This window comes from Emys orbicularis, chromosome 3 (assembly GCF_028017835.1).
Source record: "Emys orbicularis isolate rEmyOrb1 chromosome 3, rEmyOrb1.hap1, whole genome shotgun sequence".
NCBI lineage: Eukaryota > Metazoa > Chordata > Testudines > Emydidae > Emys > Emys orbicularis.
The window spans coordinates 57,954,943-57,968,950 of record NC_088685.1 but is presented as its reverse complement, the minus strand read 5'-3'; the positions used below and the strand labels follow the sequence as shown (position 1 = coordinate 57,968,950).

General features: G+C 44.2%; 1 protein-coding gene across 1 annotated transcript in view; it reads right to left on the bottom strand.

Annotated features, from left to right (window-relative positions):
- COL19A1 (collagen type XIX alpha 1 chain) overlaps positions 1-14,008 on the bottom strand; it is a 334,061-nt gene that overhangs the window by 158,362 nt on the left and 161,691 nt on the right. The window contains 2 exon segments of the mRNA XM_065401717.1: positions 1,277-1,312; positions 2,585-2,638. Of these exon segments, the coding sequence (XP_065257789.1) occupies positions 1,277-1,312; positions 2,585-2,638 (90 nt within the window).

Genomic DNA, 14,008 nt, shown 5'->3' with positions numbered 1-14,008 from the left:
AGATTTTCAGTACGGGAAGGTTATTCTATGACATTTACCTACCTCTGAAGTAGTTGATACTGGCCATTGCTGAAGAAAGAATGCTGGAGTAAATGGACTATTGTTCTGATCCACTTTATCCAGGCAATTCTTAGGTTCCTATGCTCCAGGCTGTGCATTGGCCTGTTCAATTCTGGATCAATTTCAAGGTGCTGGTTCTAATATTTAAATTGTTGCATGGGCTAGGTACTAGCTATTGCAGAGTCCCTCCTCTCCCCTTGCCATAGCAGTTATGAAAGACTGCCCATAAATACCTCTAACTCAACCCACTCCCTCCTCGACAGTTTTCAGGGGAAAAGGGGAAATAAAGGTTTTGCAGCCCTCCTGGAAGATTCACAAATATAGGCTTTGGCAGACCAAGTGAAAGAGCAAGTTCAAAACAGGGAACCTCTAACATAAAACATCCTGCCAGCAACTTTCTCTTGTTTTATGTAGAGTGAGTTCCAAACTGAATGTCTTTCCTGATCTCAACTGTGCCTCTTAACTCAGACTTTGAGTGTGATTTTCAGAAAGTTGAGGCCCAAGAGCTTCATGCATTTTATGTACATGTAATTGCATACCAACTCTGGTGCAATTATCACTATTATACATGTAAATCCTCCATTTGCACAAGCAAATTTCACAAGCAATTGTTATAGTTGTGTGCACAAAGGCCAGTCTTTAACTTTCTGAAAATCAGGCCTTGTATGTCAAGTTTCAATATTTTGAAAACAGAAACACAATATTATATCACAAAAGCAACAGTATCATAGCCTCAACTAAATAATAAAATGCTTAATAAATGAGCTAGCTGATAGAATAATCACATTATCTTTAGACAGCAAATTTCATTTGCATTCTAAGCTTTTACTGAAAATCAGCAGTTTAGTTCTTTCACTGGTAACATGCATGTTACGAGCCAGCAGGTTAAAAAAGGACATTCTCATTGAAGTTGTGTGGGAAATACCTTCAGGATGTTTTGAATATTGCTATTTTCTTTTTTATGTTTATACATTTCCATTTACCTATTCAGTGTCAACTAAGAAGTGAGTGCCCCATCTTACAATGGAATTACCTACTGATAAATATGACATTTAGAAAATGCACAGACATCTGGAAAGAAGGATGTGGCTCTTTTATTTAACAGGAAAGCGGTTTGGATTGCAAATAAACAAAAAGAGCTCCACTTCTTGAGTGTTTTCCTTCCCCCGCCCCACTGCTTTTTATTGTTTGTTCCTTTGTTTTCTGGAGTACGTACCGGTAAAGCAGCTTGTCCTGGAGGCCCTTCATCTCCCTAGGAGAATCAGGGGGAGAGGGGAGTCAGCAGTTAATTCAGTTACACATTTTTTACTTTTAAGCATAGTTAGAGGATATCAGAAAGAAACATAAGTAAGTGTGATACCATATTGATCAGCAACATGCTCTCACTTCACAAAAGCTTATGTAAAATATAAAATAGCCTTACCAGACCTGAAGAAGAGCTCTGTATAGCTTGAAAACTTGTCTCTCTCTCCAACAGACATTGGTCCAATAAAAGATATTACCTCACCCACCTTGTCTATGTAAAATGTTATTTCTGTAGTGCCACATATGTGCATGATATTTTACAGCTATACAAAAAGACAAGCCTCTGACCCAAAGAGGTACAATTTCAGTAACCAATCCTGCAGGTACTTTGCACAAGATTAATTTAATGCACACCAGTTAGCCCACTGAACTCAATGAGATGGCTCATATATGTAAAGTCACTCGTGCGTGTAGTGTTTGCAGAGTTAGATCCTCAGGGTCTGAGCATACCCTGAGGTTCATGCACTAAGCTAGAAAAAGGACAGCAAGGGATGACATAAAAAAATGGGGAGAGGGGCTTGGGGAAGATTGAGGAATACATTAAATATTACATAAAAATATATCTCACGATCATTAATGTACAGATCTTGTTGGTTCCTTTAGTAAGATAATTTGTATTTTATATTTAGAATTATAAAATACATTGATATATCATATTTAACATTTGAGAGATCAAGAGAAGACAAGAGGATGTGTGTTCTTGAGTAGAAGTTAGCAATGGAAGATAGTCACAAGTCATGGCTATGTTCATGAAGATGAAAAGTATGGGGTATAAGAACTCATTCTTGGTAACAAAATATATATGGAAATTAATATTTCTGTATACAGAACTGGCATTGAATAGTGTAAATAAATAAATTAGGCCTGAGGCTACACATTGAACAATGTGGATAAAATCAATGATTGAGTAACTGCTCATTCAGTGAGCACCTTCTATCCTGCACACTGAAGCAGGGGTCCTGAGGAAAAAACAGTATGTGATCATGTAACTAAATACTGTATCATAATACACACAAGGGGGCCCAACTGAATTTGACAGGCAAACTTAATTCTATTATTTCCTAACTTTTGAGTGCTCATCTTTGCAACCATGCTCTTTTAACAGTTTTCTATGTGTAATATGTCTCCCTCTGTGTGTATTTTTATATATATATATATTATATATATATATATATATATAATAATGGCTAAATATTAATGAATTTACACACACAAATACCTTTTCTCCCTTAGGACCAGCCAGACCAGGATCACCAGGATCACCTTTTAAGCCCTGTACAAATAAAAAAAATGCATATAATGTATATACATTTTAGTCCACAAAAGGTTTTGGGCAAAATTCTCTGTTTGTGTGAATTAGCATCTGCTAATCAAATCACTATTAAATCACTAATATTATTAGTATTGAAATAAAGTAAATATTTATTTTGATTTGTTCAAAAACCAAGAGACACCTACTAGAAGTTTTAGGTGCCCTCAACAGATATTTAAATATAAAGGGCCAGATTATCTAGACAGCTGTGCTTCATTTGCTCAAGTGATGCAAAGGGGGTGGGGATGTCCCCTAGGGCTGGTCTACACTACGAGGTAGGTCGAATTTAGCCTCATTAGGTCGATTTTATAAGCAATGCAGCTACACAACCAACCCCATTCCATCAACCTAAAGGGCTCTTAAAATTGACTGCTGTACTCCTCCCCGATGAGGGGAGTAGCTCTAAAATTGATATTCTTGGGTCGAACTTGGGGTAATGCAGATGCAGCATTGTGCAAATCGACGGTATTGGCCTCGATTGGCTATCCCAGAGTGCTCCAATGTGACTGCTCTGGACAGCACTTTCAACTCTGATGCCCTAGCCAGGTACACAGGAAAAGCCCCGGGAACTTTTGAATTTCATTTCCTGTTTGGTCAGCGTGGCGAGCTCAGCAGCATAGGTGCCCATGGAGTCCCAGAATCGCAAACGAGCTCCAGCATGGAGTGAACGGGAGACACTGGATCTGATTGCTGTATGGGGAGAAGAATCTGTGCAGGCAGAACTCCGATCAAAAAGAAGAAATGCTAATATATATGCAAAAATCGCAGAGGGCATGGTGGAGAGAGGCTACACCAGGGACACACAGCAGTGCTGCATTAAAGTTAAGGAGCTCAGGCAAGCCTACTGCGGGTCAGACCCCCATACATGCTGCTTCTATGATCAGCTGCATGCCATTCTAGGGGGGGGACCCTACCAGTACCCCACCACTGTCCATGGACACCTGCAAGGGGGGAGTCTCACGCAACACAGAGGAGTATTTTGTGGAGGAGGAAGAGGAGAATGTGCAGCAGGCACATGGAGAATCCATTCTCCCCAGCAGCCAGGACCTTTTCATCAGCCTGGAGCCAATACCCTCCCAAGGTGGGTTCCCGGACCTTGAAGGCAGAGAAGGCACCTCTGGTGAGTGCACATTTGTAACTAAACTACAGTGGTTTAAAGCAATTGTGTTTAATATTTGATTTGCCCTGAAGAATTGGGATGCATTCGCAGCCAGTACAGCTACTGGAAAAGTCTGTTAACGTGCCTGGGGATGGAGCGGGAATCCTCCAGGGACATCTCCAGGAAGCTCTCCTGGAGGTACTCTGAAAGCCTTTGCAGAAGGTTTCTGGGGAGGACTGCCTTATTGCATCCTCCACAGTAGGACACTTTACCACACCAAGCCAGTAGCAAGTAGTCTGGAATCATTGCAGCACAAAGCATGGCAGCGAATGGTCCTGGGTTTTGGTCACATTCATGCAACATTCGGTCTTTATCTTTCTATGTCAGCCTCAGGAGAGTGATATCATTCATGGTCACCTGGTTGAAATAGGGGACGTTTTGTAAGGGAACAGTAATCCCCTCTGTTTGCTGATCCCCGACACATTAGACCCCAGGCATGCTTGGCTGTTTGCGCTTGGCTAAAAGGGATCATCCTGGAGAATAGCCACGCGATGGGGGGACAGGTGTGCTGCACATCCACCCAAAAAACCGCAGCCCCTCCTTCTAAATGGCAAACCCAATGGCAAATCCCATTGCTTACTATGGGAAAGGAAGGCGCTGCAGTTTGAAACCATTCCCACGTGTTATGAAGGCAGAAGAAGTCAACCCCACGTACCCTTTGGCTTAGCATGGCTGCCTGGAAACCGAATTCTGTTGCCCCGCTGTGTTTGATGTGTCACCATACCGGCAGGCGCTCAATATAAAAGGCAAAATGCGACCTTGTACCTAAAGCATGTGCTGTCTGCTGTGAATTGCTTGATTCTCTGTGAAAGAGTCTCTCTTTTGTTCTCAGAAATGTATCTTCTTAAATTTTACTCTCCCTTTTTATCCCCCCTGCAGGTGCAGAGGTTTCTATACTCCCCATATCAACTCCATCCCTGAGGTTATTGCAGATTAGAAGGCGAAAAAAACGCACCTCGTGATGACGTTTTCCGAGCTCATGAAGTCCTTCTGCACCGATAGGGCACAGCTGAATGCATGGAGGCATTCGGTGGCAGAGGCCAGGAAAGCGTACAGTGAGCATGATCAGAACATGCAGGAGGAGATGCTAAGGCTAATGGGGGAGCACACGGACATGATCGGACATCTGGTGGAGCTGCAGGAAAGGCAACTGGAGCTGAGACCCCCGCTGCATCCATTGTATAACTGCCTGCCCTCCTTGCCAAGTTCCATATCCTCCTCAGCCAGACCCCCAAGAACGGGGGGGGGGGGGGGGAAGGCTCCGGGCACCCAGCCACTCCACTCCAGAGCATGGCCCAAGCAACAGAAGGCTGCCATTCAAACAGTTTTGATTTGTAGTGTGACTACAATAAGCAATGCGGCCTTGTCCTTTCCTCCCACCCCACCCAGGCTACCTTGTCAGTGATCTCATTTTTCTTTTTAATAAATAAAGAATGCATGAATTCAAAACAATAGGGACTTTATTTCCTTTGCCAGCTGTGGTCGAAGGGGGGAGGGGGATTGGCTTACAGGGAAGTAAATTCAACAAAGGGGGTGGTTTTGCATCAAGGAGAAACACACACAACTGTCACACCGTAGCCTGGCCGGTCCCGAAACTGTTTTTCAAAGCCTCTCTGATGTGCAGCGTGCCTAGCTGTGCTCTTCTAATCGCCCTGGTGTCTGGCTGTTCAAAATTGGCCGCCAGGTGATTTGCCTCAACCTCCCATCTCACCATAAACGTCTCCCCCTTACTCTCACAGATATTATGGAGCACACAGCAAGCAGCAATAACAATGGGAATATTGGTTGCGCTGAGGTCTAACCAAGTCAGCAAACAGCGCCAGCAGGCTTTTAAACGTCCAAAGGCACATTCTACCACCATTCAGTACTTGTCCCGCCTATAGTTGAGCTGCTCCTTACTACTGTCCAGGCTGCATGTGTACAACTTCATGAGCCCTGGGAGCAACGGGTAGGCTGGGTCCCCAAGGATAACTATTGGCATTTCAACATCCCCAACGGTAATTTTCTGGTCTGGGAAGAAAGTCCCTTCTTGCAGCTTTTCGAACAGCCCGGAGTTCCTAAAGATGCAAGCATCATACACCTTTTCCGAACATCCCACGTTGATGTTGGTGAAACGTCCCTTGTGATCCACCAGTGCTTGCAGCACCATTGAGAGGTACCCCTTGCGGTTTATGTACTGGTTGGCACCAGGCTATCGCTTCACTACAGTTAGGGAACCCCATTGCAGCAAAGCCATCCAGTATGACCTGCACATTTCCCAGAGTCACTACCCCTGTTAGCAGAAGGTCACTGATTGCCTTAGCTACTTGGATCACAGCAGCCCCCACGGTAGATTTGCTCACTCCAAATTGATTCCCGAATGACCAGTAGCAGTCAGGCATTGCAAGCTTCCACAGGGCTATCGCCACTCGCTTCTCAACTGTCAGGGCAGGACTCATCTTGGTATTTCTGCACTTCAGGGCAGGGGAAAGCAACTCACAAAGTTCCATGAAAGTGGCCTTACGCATGCGAAAGTTTCGCAGCCACTGGGAATCATCCCATACCTGCAACACTATGCGGTCCCACCAGTCTGTGCTTGTTTGCTGGGCCCAGAATCGGCATTCCACTGTATCAACCTGCCCCACTGCTGCTATGATGTCCCAATTGCCACATCCCGTGCTTTCAGGAACGTCTGTGTCCATGTCCTCCTCACAATCGTCCTCGTGCTGGCAGCTCCTAGCCAGGTTCTGCACATACTGCAGGATAATGCGCGAGGTGTTTACTATGCTCACAACAGCAGCGCTGAGCTGAGCAGGCTCCATGCTTGCCGTGCTGAGCAGGCTCCATGCTTGCCGTGCTATGGCATCTGCATGGGTAACCCAGGAAAAAAGGTGGAAATGATTGTTTGCCATTGCTTTCAAGGAGGGAGGGAGGAGAGACTGACGACATGTACCCCAAACCACCCACTACAATGTTTTTGCCCTATCAGGCATTGGGAGCTTAACCCAGAATTCCAATGGACAGCGGGGACTGTGGGATAGCTACCCACAGTGCACCACTCCATGAGTCGATGCTAGCCACAGCATTGAGGACGCACTCCGCCGACCTACTGCGCTTAGTGGGGACATACACGATCGACTGTATAAAATCGCTTTCTAAAGATCAACTTCTATAAAATCAACCTAATTTCATAGTGTAGACATATCCCTAGACTCCGGCTGGGGATCTCTCTGGCGTGGCCTAGCAGAGATAAAGCCAGCGGAGCCAGCTCATACACCACTCACTCCACAGTATCTGGTAGGAAAGGTATGTGGAGGATGAGAGGCAGGAGGAGTGGATTGGATTGTAAATGACAGGGAGTGCAATCCCCAGCTGACATATTGTTCCAAGATCACCATAGTCAGAAAGTGTAATTCAGAGCAACCCTGAGGCTGTTCTAACCTTCATCTGGAGCCAGGAATAGAATCAGAGAGAAATAGTCAGTTTTTGAACCCTCCATGCTGCAACCAGTGAAAGCGAGAGAAGCAGAGAATATGGGCTGCCATTCTTAGATATTACAAATCCAGCAATTTTGCCTACTCACATCACCAGAAATGTCCAATCAAGAGAAGATAAAGAAAGTATCCTCGGCACTACCACTCTACAACCCTCATTATTCTCCCTATTCCCCAAAAGCCTGAGGAATAGATGGGCTTTGCAATGTGCCCCTAAACTCAACCAATTCAAGCTATTCTGGAACAAGGCAGGGACTGAATTCTGAAGCTGGGGCCCATCACAGAGAACTACCAATCAGAAGCTCCCTTTCCTTTAAACCAAGTCATCCCCAGCTCAGCACCTCCACTGATCTCAGCTTCAGAAGTATGCCATGGAGAGAGAGTAGGCAGGTCCTAAGGCATTTAGGGCTTTATAGGCCAAAATCAGATCCTTAAACTCTGCCTGGAAACCAACTAGCAGATGATACAGGCCATGAAGCACTGATGTAATATGGTCACACTTAACAAGCAGGCCATCGCCTTCGGCACTAAGTGCATTGGATGAGATGGTGACATAAAAACTGGATGTCATCTAGCCATGAATTAAGATTTACTGCCCTGAATTCTTCCCCACCCTCTTCCATGCCTTACAAACTCCATTCCTCAGATTGCAATAATTGGAAAGATAGAGACAACTGACACTAAAATGATAAGCAACATCTGTGCCTTGGTGGGTACAGAAACATTAAATCAGCCAGTGTTCTAAATACTGCATATTTGTGCAACTTCACTTCCTGCTAAAATTACATTAATTCACCATCTGGAAGGAACATCATTTAGAACTATACGAGCATTTAAGTACCCACTTCGGATTAAATTTGTGGTTGTTGTAAATACCCCTGATTTAGCTTTGATTTGTCCTTTATTAAGCTTGCCAAATATGTAAGAGTTAAATCAAAAGTAGTTTTGCTGGTTGATCTTAATTTTTTTTAAAAAGGCAAACAGATCCGAAAAGCAAGCCAAAAAACAACTTTCCTTTTTTTATGTTTACAGCCCACACACACATCTATGTCCACCTACTGCACTAGTTAACACCTAGAAGAGTATAAAATGCAATATTTTATATATAAAAATAAAAGACATTTGATGGATATGTCAGGTATCTGGAGAGTTTGTGTTATTTTCTATTTTGTGGATCTGGTTCAGAACTGACAGCATTAGAGAACCAGTGGTGCAACAACAGGTTTCACTAGAGGAATTAGTTCTTGGCTGTGTATTTATAGAACAGACAAAACAAGAGAGAGAAAAAGACACAGAGAATTTTTCAGCTACCAGAATGAAAAATATATTGAATATGTCAGTATTAGGCAGGAAGGGCAACAGTGGAGGAATAAAAACCAGCAAATTCAAACCGTGCACTGTCAAGCCATGAGCTTCTTTTTTCTAACTGGTATGTTTACGGCTGTTAGTACTGAGCCTTGGGGGTACCTAGCAGAGGTATACAGCCTGGCTGCTATTGCAGGGACACAATGAAGACAGAAGTCAATCTTTAACTGAGAGGAATAGGGGAAATTGGACAACACTTACATTTGCAGTTAGTGCATTAAAATGAGCACATTTGAAAACAACCCTTTACAGACTAAACTGAGTAAAAACAGGAATCAAACTGGCCAGCAGGGCTTTTAAATCATGCATTTATTTCAATATACCTGAACAGGCTAGGAGTAACTAGCCACATGTCTGTCCTTTATGGTTACGGAACAATAAAAGGACAAAAAAGCAAGTAGGAATGCTTAAGATTTCCTGCTATAAATATTTTTTATTTTTCCACTGTATAGTTTTAATTAAATTTGATTTAATTTTAAATATGTTAATATGTTACAGACATAGTTGCTGTCAGGAAACAAAGAGCTGGCATTGTAGCAGCCTTGTTTCTCTCTGTAGCCCCCGCTTTTAAACTGACCAGAGTTCTAGCTGCTGCTGGCTGCCTCTGAAATGACGTAAGAGCAGAGTAATTGCGATGCTGGATCAGACCTATGGTCCATCTAGTGCAGTATCCTGTCTCTGACAGTGGCCAGAACCAGATGCTTCAGAGGAATGCGTGTGGTAACTCGGATCTCATCAGAAATAATTTAGGTGATTTTAAATTAACTACTACATTAAAAGGCTGTTTTTCAGCACTGTTTTAAGAAAACAGTTGATTCTGAAAACAAACTAATTTCCACTGACCCAAAGAGTCCATTATGATATTTCACCAGTGTCCAAGAATAGTACAAAAATTCCAACTGATCTCATCACAAAGAATAAATAATTCAATGAATTCTAAGTTGTTCTAACTCTAACTTCTCTGGGGAGCACAACCATACACTTTTGTGAATTAAGGAAATCATGACACATTCACACCCTACATACAGCCTTCAACTAGATGTCTTTCCTTTCTCAGAGAAACGCATAAAGTAGGTCCTGCAGCCAACTGTGCAATAAGATGCATGTCCCCACGGCCATGAGGTACGCCTGCCTTGTGAAGCATTTTGGCCTCTTTTTGTTTGCATGATTGGTGAACAAGTCAGTTGAAGGGAGGATGAACGTCCAAATGATGAGATCGAAAATCTCTTGATTCAGGCATCACTCAGAGCTGTTAATCCTGCACCTGCTGCCTTTGATGAGGATTGCTCTGAAAAAAAGGAGGAACTCTTCCGCCCATCTACTTGTCCCCACTGCTTCTGCATGTAGTGTTGTTTCCCCTCAGTTGTTTAAATATGTGACCATTGTCAAATTGTGTGACTGAACCATGACGTGATTCCCTCTTAGGGTGGGCTGGAACCTTTACAGAGCTAACTTTACCAAATGCTCTCAGCTGTAGGAGGTTTACACTGTGATCCTTTTCCTCCAGGCTCCAGAGATGCTGGGTTATTTGGGTCACCAACTGAGCTCTTCCGACTGGTATTGATTGTGAGGACTAAAGAATCCGGATTGCAGATGGGCATGCCTTTGGTGGACACTGCTGTGGACTGACCACCATTGTAAGTAATTGAACACTTGTGTCAGAACCCATACTTGATCTTTCATGCTTTCTGGGGTGTGGTCCCACACCTTCAGAATGAAGGCCTGAAGGTGTCTTTAGGCCACGTCTACACTACCCGCCAGATCAGCGGGTAGTAATCGATCTATCGGGGATCGATTTATCGCGTCTTGTCTAGACGCGATAAATCGATCCCCGAATTGACACCCGTACTCCACCTCGGCAGGAGGAGTAAGCGGAGTCGACGGGGGAGCCGCGGCGGTCAACTTGCCGCCGTGAGGACGGACAGGTAAGTCAAACTAAGATACTTCGACTTCAGTGCGTAGCTGAAGTTGCGTATCTTAGATCGATCCCCCCCCCCAGTGTAGATCAGCCCTATGTGACTGCACCCAGGGAGTGATCCCAATGCACAACAACAGGAGTCCTAGCAGTAGGAGCCATAATGCTTTGTAGGTCTCTGGCACCTCAGAGCAAGAAGATACATTCCTGGATTTTTCTGAAACCTTTCTAATGTCGGGTACTCAGGATTTTTGCCCCCTGGTGGGTTATTCTGGTGGATGGAACCAGGAAACTTTTCTTGGAATTAATGATGAAGCCATGCACCTGGAGAAGACTCAACACCTGAGACGTGGTCCTGTGCGCTGCTGAACACGATGGAGCTCTAATCAGAATGCCATCCAGAAAAGGATGGAAAGGTGGGTTTCCTGCAACCTGAGTCAGGCTATTATCCCTATCAACCTCTTTGTAAAAACCCTGGGGGCCAAGGACAAGCAGAAGTACTGCTTGGTACTGATAATATTTCTGTCTTCAGTGAGTCTCAGAAATTTGTTGTGGCACAGTCTGAGGATATAGAGAGATATTCATGGGCTAGATCGACTGAAATCAAGAAGTCCCCTCGGGTCAGATATGACACTGTAGAGGCCAGGATCTCCATCCACAACTTCATTTTCTTCATCCACTTGTTGAGTCCACAAACTCACCTTCCTCAGTGGAGGAGGGGGAGGAAGAAGAGGAGTTGGAGGATTCGTATGTCCTAGATTTGTTGTGCTTTTCCTTCGCTTTTTTGAGTTTTTTAAACTTTTTTTGTGCGCGTTGGGAGGGTAGAAGGTCTGCTACAGCTTTGGTGATGCCTTTTGTGGCTTGTCCTCTTTAGGGCCTGAAGCCCTCTTGAGAAGTCTGTCTCAGAATCCTCCCCACTGAGTCCCATTCCCCCTGGGAGTGGAGAGAGGGAAACTCATTGTTGGAGCCCTCCTGGTTGGCTTGGGAGACAGGAGGGCTGACTGAAAGCCCTGCTTCTTTCCCCAGGATACTTAGGACAGAGACTGGGTGCGGGTGGGGGTTGTGGCCTTGCAAGCCTCCCTTCTTTGTTCTGTAGGGGACTTACCACCTGAGTTGAGTGGTCAGGGCTCTCCTTAGTTTTAGAGCCTGTCTCTGCTCTGCACAGGGGTTCCTGGTCTATTTTCCCCCCATTGGAGTCCTGGCTGCCTTGGTAGGTAGGGAACCCCACCTTCCTGTTCAACACATAGCCCCAGGACATAATGGAGTTAGGGATGGAAGGCTGGACACAGGCTGGGGATAACTCATCATCTGCTGAGCCTGGGATGGCAGCCTCACAAACAGAGCACTGCTTTGATTTAACCCTGTGCTTTCTTGGATGCTCTGCCAAGCCTGGAAGAGGCAGAGGAGCTGGCAGGGAGATGCCATAGAGGAGGGTCAGAGAGGGTTAATCCCCACCCCCTGGAAGAGTTAACTGCTCCAGGGAGGAAGAGAAATGTCAGAAAGGGAGAACACTGCTCCCCCCTGCCCCCAAACTGGGCAGAAACAGCTCAAAGTGCAAAGAAAGGGTGGGAGGAACAGAAACTGCTTGCATCTGCTGCCACAGAGGCAGAGAATCTGGTAGCAAGCAGGAGCACAAGGGGGCATAGCCAGAGCATGGGAAGCTAAAATGCTGATCTGCCTCTGAAGCTGCAGAGTGAGGAAAGCAGCCCACATGTCCAGAACTGTGGGAAACGCTGGTTTGTGGAAAACACATTTTCCTTTATCCCTTCAAAGAGGGCCTTTATTTCCTGTATACTTCAAACTGTCTGTCACTTCATGTACACACATACATACATTAAACAAAACCTATCACTTACTAGAGATAAAAGGCAGCAGCCAGATTTGTAATTTTGTTTTAAATTTAAGAAAAGCAAAAAAACACCTGAACAGCTACCTAGGGACAGCCTGCCATGGAAAATCATGCCATTTTCAAGAAAGAGTAACTAGATTTAGTGTTTTGAGAAATACTTCTGCAGCTCCTCTTAGTGAAAAGTTTTGGTAACAGTTTTGAGAACAATTTACTCAGCACGATTGGTTATTATCTGGAATTGGAAAATAAACAGTTCCACACGCCCTTGGGACCAACCATAGAGAACAGGCTGAGTAGAGAAAAGCCAAAGGACAAACGAGAGACCAGGACAGAAAAGAGGCTTGAACAAATTTTCCCCCTGAGCCACCTGGGCTTCACTACAGGTCTTTAACATCCCAATGATCTGCCAGCCAGCAAACTTCTCTACAGATAAGGGACAGTTGAGAGGGTAAAAAGAATAAACAATTGTACAGCTTGCTAAATAGCTGTCTACATATGTGACAAACTGTATCAGGCAGCTTATCCAGCATTCCAGTTTATGGAAACATTATCTGACTTGCCAAAGGGAGAAGATCACCTTGAGCTGGGTGCTGTTTGAAAGTATGCTGGGGGCTATCCTACAATGATATTTGCATTTGGTTATGTTCAAAGAGAAGCCTTGCTGTTGGACCTTTATACAGAACCAGGACAATGCCCTGAGACCTGCAGTTTCAGCAGTCTGTTTCTGTAAAGTGGTGTTTTAGCAAGATCTCCTGCTGCTCATAACCTACCATATGGATTTCTATTGTTTGAGATTCTTACCCTACATTAACCATGAACCTGGCCACGAAAGTCTGAAGAAAAGTACAGTGCCCAGAATGTACCTGTAAGAACCAGTAGGTCACATTCTGAAGCCTAAGGAACATTAGGAAAATAAACTTTTTGTTCCCAAATGCTTTGCACTCTGAATTCTTATTATATAAAATCTACCTGGCTCTTTCACTCCTTTAAGCACTATGTGAACTATACTATATATTAAAAATGTTCTGAGATGCCGAGTGGCAACCAATGCGTACATGCCTCATAAAAATTAGAAAGACACCACTAACTGACATCACATTATGTTGCCAGTGCACAAATGATACCACAAATAAGTTCAATGGGCCCCAACCAAAGGACCCAGTCACCTCATACACAATTCATGTGCCACTTACTGAAACCTGGAATACAATATGACAAGCACTACATTGCACAAACATCTCATTGAAAAATACTACAAGACTGGCATAACTCTTTGAGGATGGCAGATCTCTCATCTAAAGGAATGCTACTGGGGAAGGGGAAAAAAAGCATATTTATTAACTACTCTTATTGATGCATGTAGAAAATGTTCTTACATCTCTTTCACACATATTCCTTGACATGAATTCCACGTCCTGCACTTGAATAAATGGACTCAATCTTACCTTGTGCTAAAATCTCCCATGCTGGTGCAGATCCCCTTTATGTACTGAAAACGGCAAACAGCCCACCTTACTGCTGCCTACAGTACGGATCCAAAGGACTACAGGGCAGATCATTGATTCCTTAC